General features: G+C 57.6%; 1 protein-coding gene across 1 annotated transcript; it reads left to right on the top strand.

Annotated features, from left to right (window-relative positions):
- Positions 1 to 23: 23 nt before the first annotated feature.
- On the top strand, positions 24 to 24,428 carry SELENOI (selenoprotein I). Its single transcript, XM_066995209.1, has 10 exons — positions 24 to 146; positions 9,924 to 9,992; positions 10,333 to 10,441; positions 12,274 to 12,348; positions 12,852 to 13,114; positions 14,470 to 14,578; positions 16,198 to 16,246; positions 16,684 to 16,864; positions 17,652 to 17,834; positions 19,898 to 24,428. The coding sequence occupies exons 1-10, from the start codon at positions 99 to 101 to the stop codon at positions 20,012 to 20,014; spliced, it is 1,203 nt and encodes a 400-aa protein (XP_066851310.1). The 5' UTR covers positions 24 to 98; the 3' UTR covers positions 20,015 to 24,428.
- The last annotated feature ends 3,558 nt before the right edge of the window (positions 24,429 to 27,986 follow it).

Genomic DNA, 27,986 nt, shown 5'->3' with positions numbered 1-27,986 from the left:
GGGGGGGGGCGGTGACGCCACGGGCACGCCCGGTGGGCCGAGGCGGCGGCGGCGGCTCCGTACGGCGGGCGCGGCGTGGGGGGGGCGGCGGGGGCGCCATGGGGTACGTGACGGGAGAGCAGCTGGCCGGCTTCGGCAAGTACAAGGTGCGGGGGGACGGGGGTCCTGTTCCGGGGGGGGGGGGGGGACACACGACACGGGGGTCGTGGTGCCGTGAGGGGGGGGGGGGGTCTTGGTGCTTTGTGGGGGGACGGGGGGGTGCTGGTCCTTGTGGGGGGGGGGGGGGAAGGTCCTGGTGCTGGGGAGGGGGTCCTGGTGCAGTCGGGGGGGGGGTCCTGGTGCCCTGGGGGGGTGCGGGGGGGTCAGGTCCTGGTGCCAGAGGTCCTGGTACCAAGGGTCCTGGTGCAGTGGGGGGGGGGTCCTGGTGCAGTGATGGGGGGGGGTCTTGGTCTTTGAGAGGGGGGGGGTCAGGGGGGGGGGTTTTGGTGCCAGGGGTCCTGGTGCTGGGGAGGGGTCCTGGTGCAGTGGGGGGGTTGGGGGGGGTCTTGGTCCTTTGTGGGGGGGCAGGTCCTGGTGCCAGGGGTCCTGGTGCTGGGGAGGGGTCCTGGTGCAGTGGGGGGGGGGGGGACTTGGTGCTTTGTGGGGGGTTCAGGTCCTGGTGCCAGGGGTCCTGGTGCTGGGGGGGTGGGGTCTTGGTGCTTGGGGGGGGGTGATGGGGAGGGGGTCCTGGTGCCCTGGGAGGGCGGGGGGGTCAGGTCCTGGTGCCAGAGGTCCTGGTACCAAGGGTCCTGGTGCAGTGGGGGGGGGTCTTGGTCTTGGTGCCAGGGGTCCTGGTGCTGGGGAGGGGTCCTGGTGCAGTGGGGGGGTTGGGGGGGTCTTGGTCCTTTGTGGGGGGTCAGGTCCTGGTGCCAGGGGTCCTGGTGAAGTGGGGGGGGGCTGGTGCTTGGGGGAGGGGTGTCAGGTCCTGGTGCCATGGGTTGCGGTGCTGGGGGGGGAGTCTTGGTGCAGTGGGGGAGGTCTTGGTCTTGGGGGGGGGGTCAGGTCTTGGTGCCAGGAGTCCTGGTGCTTGGGGGGGCCAGGTCCTAGTGCTGTGGTTCCTGGTGCAGTAGGGGGGTGGGGTCAGGTCCTGGTGGCGTGGGTCATGGTGCTGTGGAGGGGTCCTGGTGCTTGGGGGGGGTCCTGGTGCTTAGGGGGGGTCGGGCCCTGGTGCCGTGGGATCTGGTGCCGAGGGGCCCTCGTGGTGTGTGTGTGGGGGGGGTCAGGTCCTAGTGCTTGGGGGGGGGAGGTCGTGGTTCCCTGTGGGGGAGGTCCTGGTGCAGTGGGGGGCGAGGGGGGGGAGTCCTGGTGCTTGGGGGGTGTTCAGGTCCTGGTGCCATGGGTCGTGGTGCTGTGGAGGGGTCCACAGCACCAGGGGGGGTTGAGCAATGTGGCAGCTTGCATCGGGTGGGGGCGCGTGGGTAAGTTTGTAGGTGTGGTTAGCAGGGCGGTGCTCCCAGGTCGAGGTCTTCCTGCAGGTGCCCGATGCGAACCCCGGTGGAGCTAAGTCCGCGAACGCGCGGACCAGGGTGAGGAGAAAGGTCCTGCCCAGTTCCTACAGCTCTGGCCACAGTACTGGCACCAGTTGCACGCCGGCGCTGTGCTTACTGGCCTTGCTGGGAGGCAGCAAAGGGCCGAGGCGCGAGCACACCTCGCGGAGACGCCAGCCACGCGTGCCCCCGGGGCAGGCCTGCGGTCGCGCTGGCAGAAGTCGCTTTGCTCAGGAGGCTGCGGTTTCCCTGAATCAATAGGGACTGTGATAGAAGCAGGCGGGCTCGGAGCACGTTTCTGGTGCACGCCGATGCTGAGGCATCGCAATTCGGTCGGCCGGGCCGTCCCTTGCCTGGCTGGCCCTGGGTCCGTCACTGCTCCGCTGACGCAGAGCCTGGCGCTTGGTTCAAGGAGCTGCTGGGGCCTCCGGTGCAGCAGGAATCCGTCCGTTCCTTTTGCTCCTGGCTGGGGGAGGAGAGCCGTCCCCTGCTCCCCGGGGAGATGCCCCGCGCGGTGGTCGGGGAGCCGGGCAGCTCCTGCGTCCGCCTGCCCCGGCGCCTCCTCCCGCTCGGCAGCTCAGCGCACGCCGTCGACGCTTCTGGCAGGGCGGAGGCCTTGGTAGCAAAAAATAAAGCTCTCGCCTCCAGGCTGGGGAGCAGGGTGCGAGCGTTGGCCTTGCGGACACCTTGCTGCCGCGGAGTATTGAATATCTTCGGCCAAACCCAGGCGCTCTGTTGCTGTTCAGCGTCGAGCACCCGGTGCCAAGAGGGATGCAGCCAGGCTCCGCTGTTGAGGAGCGCGGACCTTGCAGCCGGCTGCCAGAAGTCGTGAGCTGCTTCTTAAAAGCCCGTCTGCAAATCGCTTTCTGGCAGGCTTCTGGGCAGCCTTCTCCTAGAAAACTGCGGTCAGGGGAGAAAACGGGTGCGGAACGCTCACGGAGGTGTCTGCTCTTCCTTTTGCTTTCTCTTTTTCTTGCCCTCGTGCGAGTTCGCCGCCGCTGCTGCGCACGGTGCCCGGGGTCACGGTGTAGCTCTCATCCAGCTGGTGCAGGAGGAGCAGGGGAAGCTCTCGAGCGGTAAGAGCTGCGCACGAGGCTCTTGCTGCGGGCGTAACCGGCGTTGTCCTCACCTCGTGAGCCACAGCTGGCTGCTGGACCTGACCTTGGCTCCCCGCAGAGGGGGGCGATGGTCTGGGGGAAGCGCCGGCGGAGCAGGGCGCTGGCACCGCTCCTTCCGCGTGTGGCACGGGAGGGACCGAGCTGCGGCGCCGCCACGTGTCCCGCTCGGGTCCAAAGGTGGGGCGGGACGCTGTCTCACCTCACGAGCTCAGCGAGGGGAGCGGGAATTGGGGTTTGGGAAGGGCCTTTCGGAGCGAAACTGCTGCACCCTGAAATCCTGTGGCCGGGTCCTGGCTTCTGCGCGGGAGGCGGCGATGGCAGCCCCCCGGGCAGCGGTGCGGGGGTGGCGGGCAGCCGCCTGCTCACGGGCGGCTCTCGTGAGAGGCTCTTTGTCTCGTTACCTGCGTGGGCGCTGAAACAAAGCCCTCGTGGTTCTCCTCTCACGTGTCTGCAGGGCCGAGGCCGGGGAGCAGCAAGAAGGAGCCCCCAGGCTGCTCTCTGCGGCCGTCCGCGCGGAGATGTGCGTGTGCGGAGCAGCGCGCCCTGCAGCCCCGTACGGGTTGGCACCTGGCGGGTGCTTTGTGCCAGGAGGTGCCGGGTGGTCGTCCCGGTGAGGAGGGGGCTCTGTAGGGCATCAGGAACAACGGCCCTACGGGGTCGGGTGAGATCTTTGCCTGGGACACCTGGTGCAGGGTGCAGCAGGCGCCGCGGATCCCGTGCCCTGTGCGCATCCCGCGCTCCGGCTGTCGGTCGGACGGTGTCCGTAGGTCTCTTAAGCGGTTGGCGTGAAGTGGGACTGCCGGGCCCACACGGGTGCCCTCTCCCCATCCCCAGGAAATCCTTTTCCCTGCAGGCTCCAGACGCCGCGGAGAGCAGGGCCGCAGATGTCGCGCTGCGGGAAGCAGGTGGCTGGAGGCTGTCCCGGCGGCCTCGCAGAGGCTTCTCTGGAAACGCAAGCCCTAAAGAGGTCTCCGCGGGCCTTGCTCTGGCGAGCAGACACACCGGTGTGTGCCAGGGGCTCTTCAGAGCAGCGGAGCAACAACGCAGCTGGGGGGGTAGCTTTTTGATGTTAGCGACCTGGATGGGAGGCTTGAGGCTACGAAAAGGCCGGTCCTCGCCACCGCGGGGCAAATCGCTCGTCTTCTCCTGCAGGGCCCTTACGGGAAGGGTGCGGAGGAGGAGAAGCCTTTGAGCCCTGATCTTGAATCACTTAACTCCTTCCCCAAGGGCTCCCTAATTGCTCTGAGGCTCCCTGCGTGTCTGCCTTTAAACATCTGCTTCCCAGGGAGCCGTAAGCTCAGCGTCCTCCCGGCCTTCAGGACTTCCAGGTGAGCAGCTGGAAGGTGGAGCTGCTTCCTTCTTTCTTCTCCTGTCCTGCAGTTAAAACTCAGGGGTTCGATCCTCTGCCCGGCTCGGAGCATCCCTTGCGTGTCTGAAAGCCCCCTCTTGGTCAAAAACTGCCCGGCTGCTGTGGCTGCAGGAGGCATCTCCCTTCCCGGCCACACACGAAGCCCTTCGTGGTCGGGGATCCGCTGCCGCTCCAGCGCATGGTGGCTCCCCGCAGGGTTCCCTGGGGGAAACCCAAAACCCTCCGAGGGCTCCCGTACGAGCAGAAGACTTTGCCCGGGGGCGAGCTGCGCGGCCGCGTTCACTGCCGAGGAGCAGATGCGTCGGCGCAGCCGGCGGGCCAGGGCTGTTCCTCTGCCCCGTGGTGCGGGTAAAGCTCCCGGGCGATGGTTGTGCTGCTGCAAACGCCCCTCTGCCCCTGCCGTCTGGGGAGTGGAGCTTCGAGGGCTTTGCCGGTGGTGTTTGTGTGGTTTTGTGTTGTTTTTTTTTTCCACCGCAGTCCTTCCGTTAAAGGTGTGAACTGGGTGCGAGGGGCGCCGGTAGCGGGGCTCCTTGCCTCATCCCGCAGCAGGAGCCCTCCCAGCTTCGCTCAGCCACCTGCCACCCACATCCTCTGCGCCTTTTGTCCCGACAGAGAGGGACGGGACGGCTGCGGCCCCCAGGCAGGGCTTGGGGACGGCTGCGAGAGCCGGGTGCCCTCCTCCTGGATGTGTGCAACGGAGGGGTGGGAAAGCAGAGCCGCTTCTTGGCGGCGTTTTGCTCTTCAGGCTCCCTTTAAAGCGAACAAAACCGAAACCCCTGTCTTTTACTTTGCGTTTTTGCCGCAAATATCTGAGATATTCGCGTGCGCCTTCCTCCGGAGCCTGCTGGGATGGCCGGGTGCATCTCGTCCCGACTCGTGGCTGCGGGGACGCAGAGGGAAGTGACGGCAGGGCAGAGGGATGCTGCTGTGTGCCCCAGCCTTGGGCTGTCGGGGAGGCAGAGGGCTTGGAGCTTCCCGGGGAGGCCCGAACTCCGCCGTGAGCAGCTTTCCCTTCTGCTGTGGGGTGGGAGAAACCGACGGGAGGATCGGCCCAGCTCGGGTCTTTCCAGTGGCACTGCCGCTTTGTTCGTTGCCGCGGGTTGGATCTGGGTCGCGAGGAGCTCCATCCAAACAGCCGCTGCCTGCTGATGAACAGCCGGTGCTCGGCTGCTGGGGCTGCCTGCGGGAGGACCTGGGCACCGCGTGGAAATGGCAGCGCTGCTTCCCGTGGCTGCCTGCGTTATCTGGGCCCGTGTGAGTGACCTGACTCGCTCTGCTCCGCGCCCTGTGCGAGGCAGCTGTCAGGGCTTGGGAAGTAACGCGCCTTTTGCTGTATTTCTCTTAGCTGTGAACCTCCTCTAGCCCTCCTTCCTCCTCTCTGCAAACAGAGAGCCAGAGGGTTATGTGGGTTTTTTTTGGGGAAAAAAAAAGTTTTGTCTCTTTCAGATCGCCTCTTGGAACTTGGCAGTAGTCCTCCCCCCGTCCCCGGGGGTGCCTTGCTTCCTCGGCGGTCGTCTCCTGATGTGCGTGGCTTTGTCTTCCTCTGATGGGTGTGCTTAAAAGCTTGGCTGACCTCCTCTGGGGGGGGACTGCGATGAATTCTCCTTTCACACCGACTCGCCTCCTCCCCTGCTTCTCCCTCGGCACCAGCAGCGGGCTCGCAGAGCTGCCTGCTCGGGGCCGATCCCCCTTTGGGCACTGCAGCCCTCCTGCAGAGCCCCGGCGGGCTGTAGGCAAGCGTGAAAGGTTTGTTGGGCTGTCACAAGGCTCTTCTATCAGGTTCCTGTCTGTGTGCTTCTGTTTCTGCTTTTTTTCTCTCCCCTATCGCTGCTCTGACCCCGCGATTCCCGTTCCAGAGGCTCGTCGCTGGCTCCGAGCGCCTTTTCCTGCCCACGGGGAGGAAGGAGCCTCGGCTTTGCTGCGGCAGCAGTCCCACGTCTGCGGGAAGGCAGGGATAATTTCCCAGCTGGTACCCATGGGAGCTGAAGGTTTGGATGTGAGGGTGTTGGCGGGGCACAGCTCCTGCTTTCCCAAACAATTCCCGCGCCCCGTGGGGTTTGGGGAGCGGAGCGAGGCCCCCGCTCGCCGTGGCAGCTCCTTGCACAGCAGAGGGGCTTCGGCTCTGCGTGCGGATGTCTGCGACGTGGGCAGTAGGGACTGAAAAATGGGCGAGGGGAGGGAAAACGGGGCAGGCACCGAGGCTGGCGGTGCTGGGCAGGGCTGGGGGACACCTCGGGCACCTCTCTCCTGCCCGTGCGTCCTCCCCGCCGCCAGCCGTCCCTCGCGCCCTTCCCTGCACGCTCCCCGCTGCCCGCGTGCTCCCTCCTCGTGCCAGCTGGGAAGTGACCTTAGAGAAAACAAACAGGTTCACGTCAATAAACGCCCTTAAAGCACGGCGCCGCTCCTGACGGGTCGGCAGAGCGCGGGCATAGTGCAAGGGGGATTTGTTTGCCCTGGCACGGCTCTGCCCGGCTACGGGCCCTGGGGGCTGCCGGGCTCGCTGCCTCGCCTCAGCCCCCGTGGGACAAGGTGCTCAGCCTCGTGTCACCCTCGTACCTAAGGAGGTTCGTAGGAAACGGCCTCCTGGATGTGCTGGGGCCGCTCCGCCGAGGCGCACGGTGCCTTGCTCCTGCCTCGGGGCTCCCCCAGCCCCCTCCGGGTGTTTGACACCGGGGCGCCTGCACGGCAGAGCGCTGTCTGCTGCTGGCTGCCGGTAATGGGATTACTTAAAAGCTGCGTTGTTTTTCTGGACAGGAAAGCTATTAGTAGAATCTGGGCTATAAATCTGTGTTTTCTTCCTTGCGCACGTAATTGGATCTTCCAGAAATGTCCTGGTTGTGTGATTAACGTCGGTTTTAAGCTCCACGAGCCGTTCGTGTCTCTAAATCCCGTAACGACAGCGGGCAGCTCAACACCACGACGGCACCGAGGCCACTGGTCCGTAGGACACCCCGATGGTGCCCTTGCTGGGGTGCTGCCATGCAGGAGACGGCATGGCCCTTGCAAGTTGTCCCTTGCAGGCTGTGCTGGCACCGAGCGCTTCTCAGAAGCCTCCGCCTGGCTTCTTGGTGTGAGGAGGAAGGCTGAAGGCTTCCTTGGGTGCCTTTGGTGCACGCAGTGTGACCCAACTGATGGGCTTAGCACCGGAGCTCCTAGCGCCGGGCTCCCTGCTGCGTTTATCGGTGCCGTGTTAGGTGCTCGTGCACATGCTGCCCCTTCCCCAGAACCGCAGCCGTCCCCGGGACCGTGCTCATCGGCTGTCCCAAGAGCCTGTGGTGAGCTGGCGCGTCTCAGCGAGCTCACGCGTCCAGGTAAAGAGTTTCTGAGTGTAAATTATGCCGAGATTCGTCAAATTGCCTCTTTACGGCTTTTTTTTTTGTGCGTAGGAGCAGCTGCTTTTGGAAATGTTACCCAGCAGGGGCTGGAGATGGGGGGCGGCAGAGCTGGATGGAGGGCCCCTCGTCCTGGTAGGGGTTTTTTAAGCAGATGGTGGCGCTCCGCTTGGGAAAAGCCCCCCTGGGGGTGAATCTTTGGGCTGACGGGATGTATCCCGTCCGCGTGGCCCGGGGGACGTGCAGGTTAGCCAGAGGGATGTGGCCGGGAGCTGCAGGGTGGCTCCGGGGGAGGGACGGGGCGCGGGGAGGCTGCCGCTGCACGATGCTGGCCACGGGATCGTTGCTCCAAAGTTGGCTGGGCTCTGTTCTCAAAAAGTTTAAAACCAAATCCCTGGGGGATGGCTGGGCTGGGCCGGCTCCTTCCTGTTGTCATGAGGAGAAGCTGAGCCTCTGCGCGGTGCTGTTTCAGAGCAGGGTCCGTTACACGTGTGTCTGTCTGCTTTGAGAAGGAGCCTCCGGAGCCTACGAGATTCCTTCCGTCCCTCCCCGAAAACGAGGGAGAAATCAGAGCTCCGACTGATGGCCGTCGTTGGCTGTGATAGAAAAACGCCTCGGAGAAGGGTGCGTCGAGCGCGTTAGTCACCGGGCAGATGCAGGGAACGAAAAAAGTGATGCTGACGCTCAGGGAGGATGAGCTGGCTGAAGGACAGCGCCGGAGCCCTGCGCGGGGAGCTGATGCACCGCTGTGCCTGGAGCCTGGGGCTCTTGCGGGCTCTCGGGCCCCTTCTTGGTTTTCCTTCGAGGATGAAAACTTCCAGGAAGGAAACCAGAGCCTGCAAGGCTGAAACCTCCCTAAAAACGAGCTTTGCCCACGCTGCCCGTCCCTGCCCTCTGTCACCCGCTCTCCGTGTCCCCAGCAGCACCGCCGGCGCCGTGCGACCCGACGGGGAGAGGGGAAAGGGGAAAGCGTCCTGGGAGCTTCCCCAGGGCACAGCCCTGACAAACGCGGGCGGACAAACTCCGGGGCACTTCCCCTGCCTCGCTCCTGGTGTGGCGTTTGTTTTCTTGTTTGAGGCTGTGACGGGGATAATGAGATTTAATCGGCCTCCGGCTCTCCTCCTCCCCTATCTGGTAGTTAGTCCAAATCCTATTATCTCGTAAGGCGTTCGGAGTTGTGTCCTCCACCGCGGAATTAAGCTGGGATGGAAATTCCTCGTGGCTTAGACCTCGTCTCGCGCAGCCTTGAGCTCAGGGTTTTGGTGCTGTGCCGCAGCTCCCGCGGGGTTACCAGTGCTGGGAGATCGGGGTGGGTACATCAGCGGTGCTCGGCCAAGCCCCGGCAAGACGGAGCGAGCCGTCATGGGGAGGGCAGGGAGGAGCTGATGGGAGCAGAAATGCCTGCCGAGGAAGGGACCGGCCCCGCTAGGAACGTGGGAATAAAATGGTCAGCCTGGTTCCCCTCATCTCTGGCTGGGCAGGCGGGGCGGAGGCTTGGGTCGGGGGAAGAGGACTGCAGACAACGTGATCTCTGCTAGGATGAGGCTGTGAGCTACGCAGCAGGTAACTTGGGCCACTCTTGGGAGCCAAACGATGTCAAATTTTAACTTTCTGGCTGGAAACTGTCCCGCGGCTGTCTGGGTTTGTGTTTCTCCCCCACCACGTACACAAGCCAGCCACCTCCGAGGACCACAAAGCTTTGGGGTGAGGGGTAAGACCTCCTGCTCCCCTCTGCCCTCTGCAGAAGTCTCGGCTCCGTGGTGGAGAGGAGCCTTCTGCCGGGAGCCCTATGTCTCCATCCGGCCCGAGTCGCCCGCGTTGCTGCTCTGGGAGCCGGGGTCTGCGCCCCTCTGCTCCTCGCGGCCAAATAAATCGCCCTCTGCCGCTTGAACTGCAGCAGGGCGTGCGGGATTCGGAGATGCTCATGGATGTGGGGCGGTGCCTGCGGCGTTTTGGGGAATCTGCAGGGTCCTGCAGGACGAGGGAGGGGGCTGAAGGTCTTGCTCAGAAACAGCTTCCGTCCTTCTGGAAGGGGAAGGTCTCTTCCAAATGACTGGAGACAGCGAGAGCTGCCGTCCCGATGGGTTATTCTGCACCGAACCACACCAGCTCCCTGTCCATCGGCGAACCGTGTCCTGTTTTAGGGCCTCCACTGAGGGGGCCAAGGAGGTCCCTGGTCCTGGACTCGGCAGGGTTCAGACAGGCGGAGCGGGGTGCATCGAGCTGTCCTCCGCGTGCCGTGCCGCGGGGCGGCTGCAATGCCTCTGGCTTGCCGAGAGCGCTCCCCGCAGTGCCTGCGGAGGTCTCCTCTGCCTGTCCCGTGAAGGGAGCCTTCTGAAAACCTCCGTGGTGAGCCTGGGAGCTGTCTGTGGGCCGGTGGCTGGTGTTGCTGGAGCTGGCAGGCGCTTTTGGGGTTGCTCAGCGCCGTCCCTGGTGTGAGTCCGTTCCTGGCGATGCAAAGACTTGGGTAGCAGGTGCCCTCAGGGAAAGCTCGATGTTCAGGATCTCTGGCTGCCTGCAAGAGGTGCTGGAGCCCTGACTGTTGTGTTTTGACTTTTATTTCCCCTCTCGTTCACAGTACAGCGCGGTGGACAGCAACCCCCTGTCTCTGTACGTCATGCATCCCTTCTGGAACACGATAGTGAAGGTGAGACCTCGTCCTGCCCTGAGCGGGACAGCGAAACACCGGTCACCGCCACGTCTTCTGCGCAAAAGTGTCAGCTGCAGGGCCCTGCTTGGCTGAACAGAGCTGCTTCGTTTGCGGTGTGACTAATTGCAAAGGGCACGGCCTTCCAGCTGGCGGCTGCCCCGAGCTCACTGCATCGCAGCCCAAAGCTTCGTGCTGTCCCGTGGCGGTGGGTGCGCCCGGGCAGTGCTGCCCAGCACCCAGACGACTGTAACCAGGCCTCTGCTGTGGCCGGGAGCAGCGCGTGGTCCTTGTTAGGTATTTTAATGAGTTCATGTGTTCTTTTGCTGCTTCCCCATAGATCTTCCCTACCTGGCTGGCCCCAAATCTGATAACGTTTTCTGGCTTCCTGCTGCTTGTCTTCAACTTCTTCCTCATGGCATACTTCGACCCTGACTTTTACGCTTCTGGTAAGGCTGCCTTTTTCTGTTTGGATGTGTCACCTCCTCTCCTGTGCCGGCTGGTGCTCGGCGGTGAGCCCGTGCAGCCGGGGCACTGCCGGGCAGCTGGCTGCGCCGGAGGAGGGATGGAGTCGAGGGCCTGAAGTCACCGGGCTTCTCGATGAGGACTTGTCCAGGTGACGCCTTCCCCCCGGCCGCTGGGTGCGTTTGCTCCTGGCTGGCTGCGTGCAGGCGAAGGAGGACAAAACAGCCAAAGCCGAGTAGGATCCGGCTCTGCCTTAGCAGTGGACAAGAGCCAGTGCCCTCCTTTTGAAACAGAAAGTGTGGGAAGAGGGTGATGTGGGAGACTCTGCTTTCTGAAGTCAGCGAGCAGAGCCTTTTTATTTGCATCCCAGCTAATTGCCCTCCTGCAGAAACATGCTGGCACCACATTCAGACTAACAAAAGCAAAGTCCTCTTCCTCCATTTCACCGTTTTGCATAATGCGAGGATGTGCACAGCTTTACGCTTCTTAAACAGTACCCGTGTTCGTCTGTTACTGAATCAGTTCAGTTGTCTCCTTGCTTGTGGGAGTGTCCTAGGGAAAATATTAATGCGGCATGATAACTCTCGGTCACTTATTGATAGCTTCCTTTCAGTATTTTTCTCTCCCTTTCCCCCTGCCAGGTTTGGTTTAGGCTGCTCAGAACAGTTCATCTAGTTCTTCTAAAACCGGGCCAATCATCAAAGTACAGTTAAGTGGAAAGTACAGTTAAGTGAGAAAAATAATTTTCTTTTTTTTTGGTATGGCCTTCATTGACAGACAGATAAGCACTGTTACCAATACGCAAGGCTTTCAAAAGCTTGGGTGACGTGAGCGGTTGTTGGCTAAGATTTGGACTGTGTTTTGGTCCGTGAGCCCTAGGAAGAAAAGCTGACATAGCTCACGGGAGCCCAAGAATCCCCAGGACAGGACGTCAGATGTTCAAAAAGTTGTGCTCTGCCAAAGGGGTGGCAAAGTTTATGCCGTGGGGACCTTACGTTCATGTTACGGGTCTTCTGCTTGGAAGGAGAAGGTTTCATTTTGCTGGTGAGGCCTCCAGAAGCTCGTGCCTTCCTCCGTGGCTGGCCGGTTTGGTGACTTGATGCTCTCCATCCGCTGCTGGAAGGCACCATCCTGCTGCTCAAAGGAAAACAAGAAGGTGACGTTTTGGGGCATTGTTGCTCCCCATGGGAGACCTCTGTGCATCCTCACGCGAGGCTGCCACCATGAAGCAGCTCCCTGCTTTTTTTGAAATGCAGCTTTGGGCTCCCCGAGTTGCAGGCAGCTAAGCTGGCTGTCTGCCGAGACAGCGCTGGCGGAGGAGGAGAGGTTATTAAGGAGGAACTCGGTTTCAGTTGGCAGGGACGAGGTCTGGAGACTGGGAGGGAATTCCCCACGTGCCTGCAGAGGCAGGGTGCAGCCACTTCTCCGAGAGGCTCTGGTGATGCTCCGAGCAGTGCAGGAGTGCCCGATCTGCACACACTTCCATGCCGTGCATTTGGGCTGCAGTTGCTGGCTGCCCCCACCAGCTCTTGGATCCTGTGACTCCGGGGAGCTGGGGACAGAGGACAAGTATGTGTCCTGGTTTGCAAAATCCTGGGATTCCCGTCTCCGTGACCCGCTTCCACGAGAAGCTGTGGAACAAACAGCTCTGCCATCTCTCCCTGGAGAGAGCTAACATCGGTTTCACCGTTTGAGTTGTGGGGGTGCTTTGTCTTGGTGAGCAGCCGGTCCCCGTTGCTGTGCCTCTCGTGCCAAAATAAACCCGCGGAGTGTACATACTGAGCTGTCCTCTCCTGGGTCTTTCTGATCTCTGCAGCTCCTGACCACCAGCACGTTCCAAACGGAGTGTGGGTCATTGTGGGTCTCCTCAACTTCATTGCCTATACGTTAGGTAAGAGTTTATCTGCCTTGCGGGGGGTTGTCGCGGTCATCTGTTCATGCTGCAGCTGCGTGTCGTCTTATCTCCGAGCCTGCTGAAAAGTCTTTGATTCTGGGCTTCAGCCATGCCCTGCTCTGACTGCCGCTCGTGCTGCTAGAGCAGTTCCAGGAACCGCTTGGCAAAGAGCATGGAAGGAAGGTGGCCCGGAGCGGCTGACGTGGGAGGAGGATGCTGGGCCTGGCTTTGAGGTGCTCTGTGAAATTCTGTCCCTGGTCTGCTTCAAATAAAGTCTTGCCACGTTTTTCCTCTGTTGCGTTTTTCGGTCTCAGGTGGAGCTGGGGAGTGGGACGTGCTCACCGTTGGAGGGTGAGGGCAGCGGGAGCTGCCACTCGCTGGCTGCGCACGCCTTGTCAGCTGCAAGCTGGCCCATTGCTCTGCGCAGGGATGCCCAGCAGAGCTTCCCATTTCGGGGGATGTCTGTCAAAACCCCCTGTTTCTCCCTGCTCTCTTCCCAGACGGCGTTGACGGGAAGCAGGCTCGCCGAACCAACTCCAGCACGCCCCTGGGAGAGCTCTTTGATCACGGCCTGGACAGCTGGGCGTGCGTGTACTTCGTCGTGACGGTTTACTCCACCTTTGGACGGGGCTCCACGGGTGTCAGTGTCTTCGTTCTCTACCTCCTCTTGTGGGTGGTCTTGTTTTCATTCATCCTCTCCCACTGGGAGAAGTACAACACAGGGATTCTCTTCCTGCCCTGGGGATATGACATCAGCCAGGTGGTAAGTACGCGCCCCGCCGTGGTTTCAGCAGGAGCTCGGCAAAGTGCTGGCGTGCCTGGGGTGCAGCGCTGCCTGCTGAGCTGCCTGCAGCTCTGGTGCCTGTCCAGCCCCCTGTAAACCAGGCCCTGAGGTGCTCTCCAGGGTGGCTGTCCCCAGCCTGCCCCGGCAGCGTGGAGCAGGGCAGGGCTCGGAGCCGCGTGCCCGTGGTGCTGAGCCACAGCGCGCTGGGAGCCCTCACGGTGCGCGCTCCACGCTCTGAGATCTGGCGGTAGGGTTCAGCTTTGCACAAATGTTAAATCCAAGGAAGTTTACGTGGGTTTTTCTGTTCATAGTAGCTTTTGCAGACGGACTTCCTACGAGAAACAAGGCTTGAGGAACGGTTATTGCCTGGTTTCCTCTGCCTGGGCTCTGCGTGTCCTGGGTACCTCCCGGGTACCTAAATTCTTGCTCTAATTAGTTTCCTGCATTACACCCCACGGGTGCATTCAAGCCTAGAAGTTCGGGGTGCCTTTTGGCACGAGCAGGATGCGTGCCAAAGTGCAGCTGCGTATCTAGTTTGCATTTTAACCGCTGTGCCTGGAGCAAAGGTTCCTAGGGAGGTGCCCCCCTGCGGCTGGGTAATGAGGCAGTTGATGTCGAGGTTAACGGTGATGGAGCGGTTGGGATGTTGGCACTTCCTTCTCTCGTTAAGGACTTCTCTGCAGGAAGCACTTTCTGAAGGGCCCGTCAGTACTGGGAGCAAGCTCTGGATGAGTAAAATTCAGCTTTAGTGCTCGCAGCTCCCCGTCCTAGCCAGGGTGCAGTCTCGCAGCACCGAGCAGCGCACCGTACGTGTGTCTTCTGGCTTGTCAGATCCTGGGTGGGAAACGCAACAAGCTGGAAGGAGAGTGATTAATTGCAATAATCATCTTTCCTGGTAAAATAAGACTGTAGCTGGTCCCATCTGATTATACTCTGACCTCCTCCCCCAGAAGCATTGCTTGACCTGGGTGCTTTCGGACCTCTGCCTAGCACAGATATCATAGCATCATAGAATATCCCGAGTTGGAGGGGACCCATAAGGGTCATCGAGTCCAACTCCTGGCACCACACAGGTCTACCCAAAAATTCAGACCGTGGATAAAGAAAGTCGGGCTGGAGGGCCGAGCTATCCTGCAGCGTGCTCCCTGCGCCTTCAGGGCTTCCATCGCAACTCATGTGTTCCCTGTTAGCTTTTTCCCTGTAATAACTTCAGCAGATGGATAATAGGAGACCCTGGGCAAACCTCCAGAGCCCAGCTGCCGTTCCCTGAAGCTCCCTGGCATGTGTTGTGCTGCCGGGCTGCTGACACCCGCTTCTCTTCTGCTTTCTTTCAGACCATTTCCATCGTCTACATAGTGACGGCCATTGTGGGAGTTGAGGCCTGGTATGCACCTTTCCTGTTTAATTTCTTATATAGAGACCTATTCACTACAATGATTATTGGTAAGAAACTCCATGTTGAAGCCTGTCTTTTAAACGCAACCTCTTTCCCGACACCCAATGTCTTAATTATTTCATGCCGCTGTTGTGTTTGCTGTAATGAAGGCTCCCGTAGGCCGTCACCCAGGTGACTAACGCAGGGTGTTTGTGCAGCCTGCCCCTTGCCATTAACTCTTGCAATTAACTCCTGGGGCAGTTAATTTGGAGAAGCTGACTTGCTGCAGCATGCCTGGGTCAGTGGTGACCAAAAGGATGAGGAAGCGGCGCGCTGTGCTCGTGCCTTCAGGCATATTCAGGCTGACCGCGAAGGGCTGGCGCAGTGCTGCGCCGGGGCCAGCCCCGGTGCGGGGTTGTGTCGCTCATCTGCGGGTTTAAAGGTGACGAAGCACAGCCCAGGGGGTGCGTGGGTTCGGGGAGCCCCTTGGTTTGGGGAGCTTTTGTACTGGTTGCAGAGCAGCTTGGTTCCCTGCCTGAGGCTCCGGCCACGCAGTGCTCGGGGAGCAGGAGCTGTTGCCTGAATGCTGCGCCAGCAGCCTGGGGTTGCTTCAGGGAGTGAGGTCAGGCCTGTGGAGGTGGGGAAAGCACCTTTGTGGGTCCTGCCCTCCGTGCACCCGTCCAAAAGTTAAATAAAAGGGTGTGCGGCCTTCCTCCAGAAAAGCTGGCTGTTCTCTCCAGCGGTCAGACAGAATGAGTCCCCGCAAAGGGGGGAGTAACGCAGGTGGAGCTGCGTGGCTTGATGTGATTTGGTTTATTCAGAACTTCTTCCTCGATTGTATTTTCTTAACCTACGCCCTTTTCTTTAGGGATTAATTATAGCTGCTTAATTTCAAGTCAATGTGTCTTGAATTGTTACATTAAGAGAAGTGCAAGCATCAGATTTACCCAGGTGGATATTTTGAGCTTTCTTTTGGCAGCCACAGAATTTAAGATATGAATAATGAATGTACTTTTCCTTCGTGGAAAGTAGAGCACGATGCGTACACTCAGTGTATCTGTGCATTTGAATAGGAGTTAGGTTATTTAAAGCAGGAATATTTACATGTCTTTTAAAGTACCTACTGCTATATAGACATGGAAGGAGTTGTGATGGACTTGCATGGATTTGGGTGTAGCAAATGATGTTTACCGTTTAGGTTTTCAGTTATTTAAGAGTTTTTGTACCATTTGTCAAGCTAAATCACAAGAGTTTTTTTTTTTGCACAATGGGAACTGGAAATGCTTGCACGTGGTGGGAGAAACAGCAGATTGGCTTTATTATAAAGACTGAAACCTGCGCTGCGCACATCCATGTCGTTTGTGGGCTTTGAACTCACCTTGGGTCCCATTAAAAACAGTATTGTAATTAAATTTAGTAGCTGTTTAAAGCGTAATACTGGGCTCGTGAATGCAACTTTTTAAAATAGAAATGTCTTTGATTTATAGCAGACCTTAACTTGTAATTACAACTCTTGAACCAGAATGTTGAGCACTTACTTTTAAACCTGCTGAGCTGTTCTTGGTGCACCTCTGGGCTATTTTAGTTGCAAGCAGCTTAAACTGGAGCCCAACCATCTGCCTGTCCATGGGGTGCACGCGATGGCCTCCCTCTGCTTGGCGCAGTAACGTAGCTCTTTCTCTTCCAGCTTGTGCGCTCACCGTGACGCTGCCGATGAGCCTGTATAACTTCTACAAGTAAGTTTTACTATTTTTTAACTCTCCCTACCCACACTAGCGCCTTTGCAAGAGCCCCCAGAGCCTCATACGACCTGGTTTCCCTAGTAGTTTTCAGATGGGTGTTTCCAGGGTGACAAAGCAGCTTCTGAATATCTGAAGGTTCCAGTTGTGGGGTGCAGCCTGCTCGGCAGGGGCTCACTGAAGGGCTCCCAGCTTATGCAGGCTTGTCCAGTTGTTCACAGCCCAGGAGTGCAGGTGCCTTTGTAATTCAGGGTTTTTAGGTTAGCAATGAAGGTGTGCATCATCCTCGTTTGACTGTGGTTATGACAGGCGTTGGTAGTTTTGGGAGGCAGAATGTCCAGTGAGATTTTACAGGGCATTTCTGGAGGCAGGGACCAGGTGTTTCTCAGCTGTGGTTCCAGGAGTTTTCATTTCTCTGTCTGCTTGCCTTTCAGGGCCTATAAAAATAACACCTTGAAGCACCACTCTCTGTACGAAATCATGCTGCCACTGGTGTCCCCGGTGTTGCTCTTTGTGCTTTGCACCACGTGGATCTTCGTGTCACCCATGGACATCCTGGAGGTCCATCCCAGGCTCTTCTATTTCATGGTTGGAACAGCCTTTGCGAACATCTCTGTGAGTGGCTTTTGCTTTATGCTTCCGTGTAGCCCCTGGGAAGCGCGCAGCCTCCCAAGGTGAAGAAAAATGCCAGTTCAAATGGGAGGAAGGAAGGGAGATGGGAAGGTTTAACTTGAGACAGCTCTGCTATTTTGCTGTGACTGAAAGAACGAGCAGGAAAGCAGACAGGGTTTGGGGTCTGCAAATGTCACAGGCATCTGTGCTGCAGCTCTCAGCTCTTGAGAAACTAGAGACATAGTCAACTTGAGTGTGTTCACACACCCATGCATCCTCTGTGGTGTCAGCAGCAAACTGTTAATATCAAGGAAGTTCTTGTTTCTTTTGGGGGAATAAACTTAAAATTGGAGGGCCAGAAGCTGTTGTCCAAACCTGATTTGGCTGCATGTTGCGTCTGTGCCTGCTTGAGACCTTAACAAAGGTACCTGTGCTCGTTCTATCAGATCTGTGTCCGTGCAGCTCTGTGTCTGTGCTCTGCCAGCAGCCCGTGCTGCTGATCGTGCAGAATGCTGCTGGTAAGGCTCGGTCAGCTCAGGGGAACTCCTTTTTCCTTTGAACATGCCCTTGCTGGCTGCTTCCCTGTTACCTGCGCCACGGGGCTCTGCTCTGTGTGTCTCACAGGAATTGTAATGCAAAGGCAGATCCCAAGTGAGAAGCTGACTGATGGTAGTTGTGAGCGCAGGTAACTGGCATGTGTACGTGTGTGACCGTGCTCTACGCTGCGAACAGCTCTGGGCTTGCAGAGCCCGTGCAGGACGCAAGCTCTGACAGCTTTCTCTCCCTGCAGTGCCAGCTGATCGTTTGTCAGATGAGCAGCACACGCTGCCAGCCTCTGAACTGGATGCTGCTCCCCATAGCGCTGGTGCTCTTCGTGGTGGTGTCCGGCTTTGCACCCGACAGTGAAACTCTTCTCCTCTACTTGTTAACCGCTTTCCTCACCCTGGCGCACATCCACTACGGCGTGGTCGTGGTAGGTGAACTGGGCACGTGGGCAGCGGGCTCGGCTGCAGGCTGTGCTGGGGAGCTGCTGCTTAAAAACGGGAATGTCTGTGAAACAGCCTGGGGCTGTGAGCTCTGTCGGGCTGTCCGTGACCATGGGAAACGTGGGCTGCCTTCCTGGTGAGAGGCTCTGGAAGGCTGATGGGGTTTGAAACGAGCCTCGCACAATGTTCTCAGGGGCTCGTGTGCCAGAGATGGGTTTGCAACAAGTCCTCGTGTCCCTGCTGCTGTGTTTAACTGGCTGTGGCTGCAGCTTAGAGACCAGCTCGTAGGTCAGCCAGCCTGGGCGACTCGCGCCCCTGGGCAGCGGGAGGCACTCCTGGAGACGCTCACAGCAGCGGCTGTGGAGTCTGCACGTTGGGAAGGAGTGCCTGGTTTGGGAGTCTTAGTGTAACACGTTAATCTGCTGTCAGTGGTTAATCTGCGACCCTGCTGACGTGCCCTGCGCTGGGGACACGTCCCTTGCACTGCAGCTGCCTGCCTCCCCCCTGCTGCAGGGGCTGTGCAGAGGTCCCGGGGCTGGTTTTCTCCCCTCGCTCTCTGCAAACTCTGCCTGAATTTTGATTAAGAGAGAAAACAAACTCAGAGGAGACCAAGTCCTGTTAGAAATGCCCTGGGAAGCTGTTGAGGAAGTGGGGCGAGGGCCCAGATGTTCCCTGCAGAGCTGGCTGCTACCACGTGTGTAAACCCTCCTTGGGAAGCCCTGTCCCCCGGGAGCCCCAGCGCTAATGTGGAGCCTCCAGAGTCAAGTTTGAGCTGTAATTACAGCGAGGAGGTAATACCAGGTTGTCTCCTCTTTCCAATTAGCGTAATGAGGCTTCTATGCGAGAAGGATTTGAATAGCTAAGAAGCTTAAATAAATTTGGTCTTGGAGTCATAGCTGGAGATGGGAGACTGAGAGGATGGGGTAATCCTCTCTGCCCAGGCCCGCCCATCAGTCAGGGAGGTTTCTGGTGCCCCGCTCCCCTGAGTTCGTTTTGCCCCCCTCTAGCTTTCCAGGGGCCCGTCTGCAGTCTCCTCTCCCAGGACAGAAGCGCCTTTACTGATACTGAGGTGCAGAGCTTTTTAGGGCAGTGACCGGAACGTAATCCCCAACTATTCAGAACTTGGGAGCGCCAGTGTGGACTAGATGCTCTGCCGTGACTTGCTGCCCGGCTCAGCGCCTGGTGCTGCTCAGCACCGCTCGCTGTTGGATCTGCAGTGACTGCTACCTGTGGTCAGCACCGCCAGTGCCCCACCAGCTGTCTTATCCTCCATGGTTCTGCTCCTCCGCCGGCTGTCAGGCATGCAGGAGTAAGCAGCACTTCCCAGGCTAGCAGGGCTCTGTGAGCACCTGAGAGAGCCTTTCCTGGTGCAGCTCTCAGTCCTGCTCTCAGTCCTTCCTGGTCTTCTCATTGCTTCACAAGAGGTGGTGAAAGCTTGCTTCTTTATTCTGGTGCAAAAGGGACCCAATTACCCAAACCTGGCATTGGGCACGCTCCTCTCTGCAGCCTTCCTGCGCCAGTGCAAAGTACTCGACCCCCAGTTTTAATTGGAAATGGACTCAGGGAGCAACTTTTCCTGTGGTTATCTGAGATTATCAAATTAATTGAAGGAAAATATTAAAAATATTGCTGTGAAGAGCCAAGAAGTACTGCAGAGTAAAAGCACGAGTGCCTGTGCTCGGGGCAGGGTGTTTCTGACTCCCACGCCTGAGGAGGGTAGGATGGAGGCAAGCCTGCTCCTGGACAGGCTGTGCTGTTGCTTCTGCTCTAATTCAGCTGCTGTAAAGCCTTGCTGCATAAAACCATCCAGGGAGGGGGAAGGAGAAATCTGCCCTCCTCGATGCAGTGGGGCAATGCTGGGCAGATGCTGCAGTCCAGCCCTGCTGCGCCAGGGGGGAGCATGTGGCTGGGACAATGATGGGGAAGGTGGGTGCAAGGAGGTGGCAGGGCTTTGTCAGCCGTGCGGGGAACAGGTTGGGCGCTCTGCCCGCTTTTTTCCTCGTCCCCCTGAGCCTTGCTAACCCTGTCCTGTTGCCTGCCTTGTCCCCAGGTGAGCCAGCTGAGCAGGCACTTCAATATACGACCCTTCTCGCTAAAGAAGCCCACGCCGGATTGACTAGGAGTGGAGGAAGAGAAAATCAGCTTGCAGTCTGCAGAAGTACTGTAAATAACTGCTGCAAATACCTGTAAATACTTCAACCATCACCACAGATCTAAACCTATCCTCTGGACAGACATCAGGGCAAAGTATGCGCGGTATCTGGTGCAGCCAGGTCGGGACTGGTACAGGACAGCCTCTGCTGCTGTTCAACGAACACAAGCCTACGGTTTTGGGTGAAACTGGACGAGGAGGGTAGCCTTTCAGGTCACTATTACTGTATTTTAGACCAGCTGAATGTTCCCAGTAAAACCTCAAACCCCAGCGCTTGCTCAGATAAAGCTGGTTGGGGATGCAGATGGCTTTACCTGAGCAAAGCACCTTGACCCATCACCAGAACCAACGTAGCAGCTGATTTCTGCGAGGTCAAGGGAACATCCTGGTGGTCAAGTGTTCCCGTCTGTCCCGAATCCTGTTAGCCCTTCTCTCGGGCTGGTACTTAAGGAGCAAATGGTGACAGTTCTCCCACATTCTGTCCTGCCTTCCTGCACTCATTCATTTGGGCAAATACTTGCACCTTTTTTTAAAGCAGAAGTAAACACACAAAACTTGCAGTAATATTCTACTTGGGGCGGGGAGGGGGGCTTAGGAATCAGGGCTCAATTTCATGTAGAAGTGGGAAGGCAGCTTCCCCGGCCCCTGCCCGAGCGGTGGGCACCTGGGACCACATCTCGACGTTCCCTGCCTGCGGGCTGGCGCGTGGGCCCTGACCGGCGGTGAAACACGGCTCACACCAGCCTCTGTAACACGGAGCCAAACTCCCCCCCCCTTCCTGCTGGTATGAACTTGCTGTTCCAGGTCGGCTCTGCTGGGTCGCTGCGTGCTGCCCGAGCCTCGTCTTCTGCGGCGGTGCAGCCAGGCTCAGCCTGCGCATCGCCCTTCCCACCAGACCACCGACAGCAGCAAATCCACAGCTTGGAGAAGCACCTTAATAATGTTGTGTTGGTTGCGTGTGCACTTTCAGAAAGCTCACAGGCGCGTGTGTGGTGGGGTCCTTCCCAAATACCACTTTGTTTTCAAAACCGCTGTCCCCGGCGGCTGCGTGTCTCATCCAGGGATATATTTGTTTACTGTCCATTTGTAAAAGATGTTTGCATTGATTTTTTTTTAAACATTTCTGTAATTGAGTTAATTGAGTGGGGTGGTGAAGACTGAATGCTGATTTTCTTTTCTGTTCACTTTTATTTAATGAAGACCTGTGCTTGAATGAAGAGTGCAGCTTAAACCCAGGTTCTGGAAAGGCTGCATCCGGAAGTGGACAAGCACAGCAGGTTGTGCATATGTAATTACCATGGGAACAAAGTCTCTTACACACTGATCATTGCGGGTCATGGAAGCTTGGTCGCGGCATTTTCCTTCCGCAGGCGAAGACTCCTCCTCCTGCTTTAGGAAACCTTCAAGCTGTAACTACTATTTAATGATTTGGGATTTTTTTTTTATTTTTTATTTTTTTTTTGTAAATTTGAATCATTGTCATGCAGACTGAGACTTGAAATCCTGAGGCAGCTCGCAGTGTTCGCTGCTCTGTGCGGTGCCGTGGGTGGAATCGGGGTTGCTCGGTCACGGTACGTCCTGCGTGGGGTCGGCTGGGGCGTTTGTCTGGGCTGGCGCCACCGGAGGGCTCGGCTGCTCGTCTGTCTGTTCGTGTGTCTGTACAGCCACGTGTCTGCGAGCGGTGTCTTATCTGGGAGAGGGGGCAAATGGTCTTCAGAATTTATTTAATAAAGTAGCTTACTCTATATATTTTACTGACATTGTACAGGAAAAAAATGAAGTGTGCAAAGGAATTGGGCTCTGCTTGAATCTTTGACTCTGGCTGTTCAATGAAATGCAGTTGTGAAGGGAGATAAATGTAAGTCACGCTCGCACAGGAATCACAGGGAATCTCTGAAAGAGAACACAACGCTTACCTGTGGGGCCTGTTCAGGTAGCAAAACTGCGCTAGCAGCACTGGCAAAAGCGGCAGTTAGATGATTTATTTTCTAGTTAGACGTCTGCAGGACTAGGGAACAACTGAGCTGTTCCCTCAGCCTTTCAGCTGAGCTCTGGGGTCCCGAGCCTGGAGCTTGTGTTGTCCTGGCTCTTCCCATAGCACTGCTGGGCCTGAGGACTGGGCTCACCAGTGCTGCGGGAGGATGTCTGATCTTAAACCTTGGGATGTCCCTTTGTCTCCTTAGTACACAGTTTGTCTCTTGTCTTGCTTGGCTGTGAGCTGGTGGATTTTTGCAGCCCGTAAGAGTATACCTGAAAAAAAAAGCCTTTGTAAAGCTACAAGCATGTGGAAGCAGGACTTCCTCTCTAAAATCCTGAAAATACTTGTGCTGTAGGAAAAAGCTGTCTCTTAAAAACTGGAACCACTTCCTATCTGCACAGGCTTTATCTTTGAAGAGTCCTGGATTTTTGGTGCCTTAATTTATTGCACCTTGAAGCTAGAAAAACACCTGCTTAAATCTTAAATCAGTGCTGGAAAGCAGGCTCGCTCCTCTCTAGTGCTGCCAGGCTCGTGGCAAAGCGAGGTGAGAGCAGACCTGGTCTCGGTGGGCATCCAACTCCGTTTCTGACTCGTGCTGCTGTGAAGCTGGGTGGGTTTCTGTCGGGGCTGTTGTAACTTGGGTGATTTCTGATCCCAGCTTCTGGGGGAACGGAAACACTTGAGCAGAAAGACCAAACCATCTCGCCGTGGTGGGGTAGGGCATGCTGAGAAACAAATTATTTATTAATAATAATGGTTTTAAGTCTTAAAAATAAATTTATTCCTTGCTAACTGCATGTGAGGGTAAGTGTGTTACGGTGCTGGTTGCTCCCCTTGCTGGCTGGGCTGTGTCCTCAGGCCTGCCCGGGGCCAGTCCTTGCGGTTTGTGCTGTCGCTTCTTCCAGGAATAGAGTTGATCATAGTTTCTTAATTACTGGTGTAATTGAGATAAACTGAGTTTATCTCAATCCAGAGTATTACTGGGGGAAAATACCTGTTCAGGGAGGGTGCAGTCCTTCAGGACCCACAGGACTGCCAGGCTCCTGGCCTCGGGCTCCAGGCGGGTCCCGGTGCTGCTCCTGCTCCTTGCTGCAGTTGGTCACCCTTCGTGGTGAAGTGGGGAGCTGGGACACGTTAGCGGGCTGGTGCCGGGCTCGCCTGGCCGGGACAGCCTCGCAGGCTGGGTTAACGCAGCCTTTTTATCTCAGTTGTGTGGCTTCGTGTTCCAGCTCCTGCCTCTGCACCCACCCAGGGACCTAGCGCAGGAATTCCCCAGCTGAGGCTGGCGTGCAGGTTTTGTGGTCTCACGGAGTTTACATTAAAGCAGTGTTCACACTAAGAAATGTTTTATAGGCGCAATCACTGCCTGAAAACCGTGGACGTGAGCACTGTGGTTTTTAGCTCATTCCTTCCCCGCAGTGTCTGTGCCGCAGCTGGCTCTGGCTGTCCCGCAGTGCTCGCATGGCTCAGCAGCAGCCTCTCCTCTCGCAAACATCAGTCGCCCGATGCAGCCAGGGCCAGGAGAGCAGGATGCTGTAAGTGTGAGCTTCTAACGCACTGAAAACGCATACTCTTAGAGCTGGCCTGGTGTTACTCTGGGTGCAGGGAGTACCTGCAGTTTGTAATCTGAGAGCAGCTTTGATCTGTGCCTCTGAAGAGCCAGTCAGTTCTAGCAAGACCCCTAAAATCTTCTCTGGGAGTATCTGTGCCTGCTTGGGATAGACCTGAGAAGCCTCTGGGAAAGTAGCAGAGATTTGTGTTTATACACACAGATCCAAGAGTGCAGCTGCTTTGTGTGCACGTGGGAGCTGTAGCTGAAGCTCTGGTCACCTTAGTTTATGGCACAACTGTGCACGGGGCTTTTGTACCCTGAAACCTGTAGGAAATTCCCTGAAGCTCTCTTGTTTCCAGTTGTCCCTTTTTGCTTAGTGTCCATCACTTGCTTGAGACGCAGGAGGAGTTCCTCCAGCGCACCCCAACCCCCTACACACCCCAGCCCAAAATCTTCCAGTGCGACGTGTCGGTCCCGCTCTGGTGCTGTGGGCTGGCAGCAGTGCTGGGCCAGCTGAAGGCTCGTTTGCTTTTTGCTGTTCTAACGCAGATCTGCAGCACCAGCGTGGCATTGCAGCCTTGTCTGAGACCCCATGGATCAAAATTCTCCTCTACCCCTCGTGCAGGGAGCCTGGCCTGCTTCTGTCCCTCGAGCTTTTAGTTGAAGTGGATGCTGGTTGTGGTGGGGGTCCCTCAGCCCAACCTGCCTGGCCATGAGCAGCCCTGGCATGGCTGTGGGCCCCAGGACCCCAATTCCTTCCCTGGAGCCGTCCTCAGGCTGGGAGTTTAGGTACTGAAGTGGGTTTGAATTCGTCTCTTAAATGCTATTACTGAAGTATTTATTGTGTTTAAAATGAACGAAAGCTATTAAAGTTCAATAAAGAATAAAATTTTCCAAGCCTTTTAAGGGTGCTTGTCTTTTTTTTTCCTCTTTTTTTTTTTTTTCTTCTGCCTTCTGCATCTATTTGCTCTTGTGTGCGTATCCCTACAGCAATAATTTTCATTCCCCCTCTGTCAAAGGCTGGGGCGAAGGGACCGAGCTGGCCCGGCTCCTGCACGGGGCAGGACTTCAGCAAGCAGAAGGCAGCGCTGCCTTGGGTTGGCTGGTGACCAGCTGAAACCCTGCCATCCCCAAAAGCTCTGCCCTGACCTCCAAGGTTTCTCCACTTGGCTTGAGCCTGCAGCCAGCGCTAGGGGTCTTCGTGGGCCCTGTTGGCAGGGCTGGGCCACGCGTGGCGGTGCAGGTGGTGCGAAGCGGTGGGGGCTCACAGGGAGCTGCTGTTCTTGCCTTCTGGTCCTGTGCAGTGTTGGGGGTCTGGGGATGCCGTGGATAATGCCAGCAGGGTGGAGATCGCTGTTGAACCTGGACCTGGCCTTGCTCCAGGCTGCCTGCCCTGCTGTGCTCTGCTCTGCACCATGTGCCGGGGTCAGCACTAAGTCCCTGCGCAAGTGATTAAATCTCTAATGAGCCCTTAACAGTTGATGCTGCGTTTCCAGGGACGGGTTGGGCAGAGCTGGGGCTGCGTGGGGACGTGGCCACGGGGCTGCCGCTGCTCCCAAGGATGCTCCGAGGTGCAGGGAGCAGACAGGCGCCGTTTCACGGGGCAGCCCTTCCCTCCATGGATCACGGCTTGCTTTGACCACTGCTCATCCCGTGTGGTGCTCACCCTGACGCTGCTCACAAAAGCGCCCTGGGAGAAGGAGGAGGCTGGGTGTTGTTGGAAAGGGTGTTTTCCCAGTGCCACCCGGGCTGCCCAGATCCTCTTAGCAAAGCAGACAAGTCAGAACGCAGCCCTGCCCCGACAAAGCTGCTTGAGCTCGCAGCGAGCTCTTAGCTGCAGGCTGCAGTGCTAATCGGGGCGATCCCCACCTTATCCCTGCACCAGCGCGACCGGAGCCGCGCACTGTGGCAGAGGAGGGGAAAGGGGACATCTTCCCCCCTTCCAAACCCATTCTTTTGTGTGGGGGGTGCCCGACGCTTACTGGTTTTAGTGGAATAGCAGCAATTTGTTGCAGTAAGTAGATCGATATCGTTAATCCATCACGATGACAAGAGTCACAGCGATTAGTCTACTGCAAAGCCAAGTTGCTAAATCTTGGCATAAATATGGTGCCTTTAGGGGTTAAAGGTTCACACACCAACAAGTGTACAAGTATGTAAGGATCTCAGACTTGAGGAATAACCTTGAGAGGTGTCCCAACCCAGGTGGGCATCACATCCGCCGCTTGCACAAGGAGAGCTCGTTAGGCCTTCTCTGACTGCTGTATTTATGAGATAAAGCGATTGGCTCATAGTCAGACTTTTACCACATTGGTATTGGTCTCTCCATGTAAATTGCTGTTTCTCCATGAGTAATTTCAATGGATCACCTGTTCTAGGGCTGTACCCCCTGTTTTGTGGTCATGGCCGTGAGTAACCGCCCAGTGCTGTTATTACTGAGCTGCCCAGTTCAGGGAACGCTCACATCAAGGTTTCCTGTGGTTCGTAACCTGAGCAAGACATGTTGAGTACAGGAGCTGGGCGTATCCGTCACAGGAGGGCATCTTGTTCTGTGGCCACCAAATTGCACCAAAGATGAGCTGGACGTTGAGGTCTGAATCACTGCTCTGCGATTCCCCCAGCACGCCCACTTAGGCTAAACAGAGAGAAATGGGCTGGTGGCAGCTTTGGCTGGGGCCGAGGGGTCCCCGGGTAAACGTCACAGGGCAGAAAGCAGCCCTTCTCCTCCAGAAGCTCCTAGAGGACACAGCAGACGGGCTGAGAGGTGCAGGGTGGGACACCGCAGCCGGCACGGGCTCTGCCCCACCGCAGAGCTCCCAGAGCTGCTGAAATCCTCGGGGCACGGCACCGACCCAGGCTGCCGAGCACAGTGAGGGAGCTCAGCTTTGGCCAGGCTGTCAATGCTCGGCCCCTGCGCTTCCCACTGTGTTTGTCACTCACCCGAACCATGCATGCGGCTGGTGTGATCCCCCCGGGGGAAATCCTGGGGTTTGCAGGAGCCCTGGGACCAGGCTTTGCTCCGCAGGCTGAGCCAGAGCAGCAGGTGGGACACGGGGTGCCGGCAGAGCCCAGGGCTCAGGGGATGGAGCCCTCCTGGGTGCAGGCTGGGGGCAAAGCCTTGAGCAGAGCCCAGGAGCCCTGCGGCCTCTTCCCGCACCCTGGGCCGTGCTCTTTCCATCCGCGCTAAAGCCTAGGTGTACATAAGTGACACCTTGTTCTTTATCATCTGTCTTGATGGCTTCCTCTAAGAGGATTGTTGCGGTAGGTGTAATATACTTAAGGGATTGTTAATAACAATAGCATTTTGCAGGGCTCTGTGTGCTGGTGGTGCAGGCTGCGAGCTGCGGGAAGTCTGGTTTGGCCACGCATGGCACAGGAGCTGGCCATCTGGCATGTCCACCCACCTTTGGACTTGCTGGGGTGGGTCCAGGCCAGCGGGGCCAAGTGCTTGTATGCCTGGGGGTCATTTATCATCTCCAGGAACACAGCGGGCAGCGCTGAGCGGTTCCCACCATGGGGGATTGACATACGAGGATGGGAGAGGTCGAAGCATTGTCCTGCGCTGTGCAGAGCTGTTTGCAGCTCTGGGGAGGCAGAAAGAAAAGCCCGCAGCCTCCTTTCTGGTGAAGGACAGACTGCTCTGCTAGCTGCCTGACATTGTGCCAATAAACAAGACCAAGTGCTCGCCCAAGAGCCCTGTGCCTCCTGTGTCATGTCCCGGGGGATGCAGCTGATGTGTGTGTGCCGGAGATGCACTGATCTGCAGTGAACTGCTGAACTTGCCCATCCATCACCGTGTTTGTTGCTGCCCTTTTCATGCCTGCTGCCCCCCTGCTAACATCCCTCTGATGCTGAAAGCAGAGCCTGGTCTGTGGCACACGTCTGGGACGGGCCAGGCAGGGCGTCTGCAGGCTGGAGGCAGGCGCAGTGCCAGCACAGCTTGACTCAGGCAGCACCTGCTCTGGCTGCAAGGAAATCCTCCTGCAGGAGCCATTCGCTGTGCAGGCGAGTCAGGAACAGCCTCCGAGGGTGGGAGCAGGGATGGGATCCTCATGCTCAGCGGGGGCACAGTCCATATCCTCTGTGGAGGACCCCAGTGCCAGTGCCAGGAGGGGCTGCATGCCCCTGGCAGCTGCTTTGCTCAGGGTCTGAGCGTGGCCGAGCACTTGTCCTGAAAAAAATCATTCCTCTACTGCAATTTTCCTGCTCCAGGCTAACCCCGGTGGGCAGCTGAGCCCCACCCAGCTTCTCGCTCACCCCCTCCAGCAGGATGGGGGAGAGAATCGGAAGGGAAAAATTAAAAAAACTCATGGGCTGAAGTACAGAGAGTTTAATTTGGATACAAGGGAAAAGAGAAAAGAAACAAAACAAAGATGTGATGCAAAAAGCAATCCTCACCGCTAGCTGACTGTATAAATCCTGTACAATCTCCATCCCTTATTCCATATCCTCAGCAT

Source organism: Anser cygnoides, chromosome 3 (assembly GCF_040182565.1).
Source record: "Anser cygnoides isolate HZ-2024a breed goose chromosome 3, Taihu_goose_T2T_genome, whole genome shotgun sequence".
Classification (NCBI taxonomy): domain Eukaryota; kingdom Metazoa; phylum Chordata; class Aves; order Anseriformes; family Anatidae; genus Anser; species Anser cygnoides.
The sequence above is the reverse complement of the archived record's forward strand: the minus strand, read 5'-3'. Positions and strand labels throughout refer to the sequence as shown.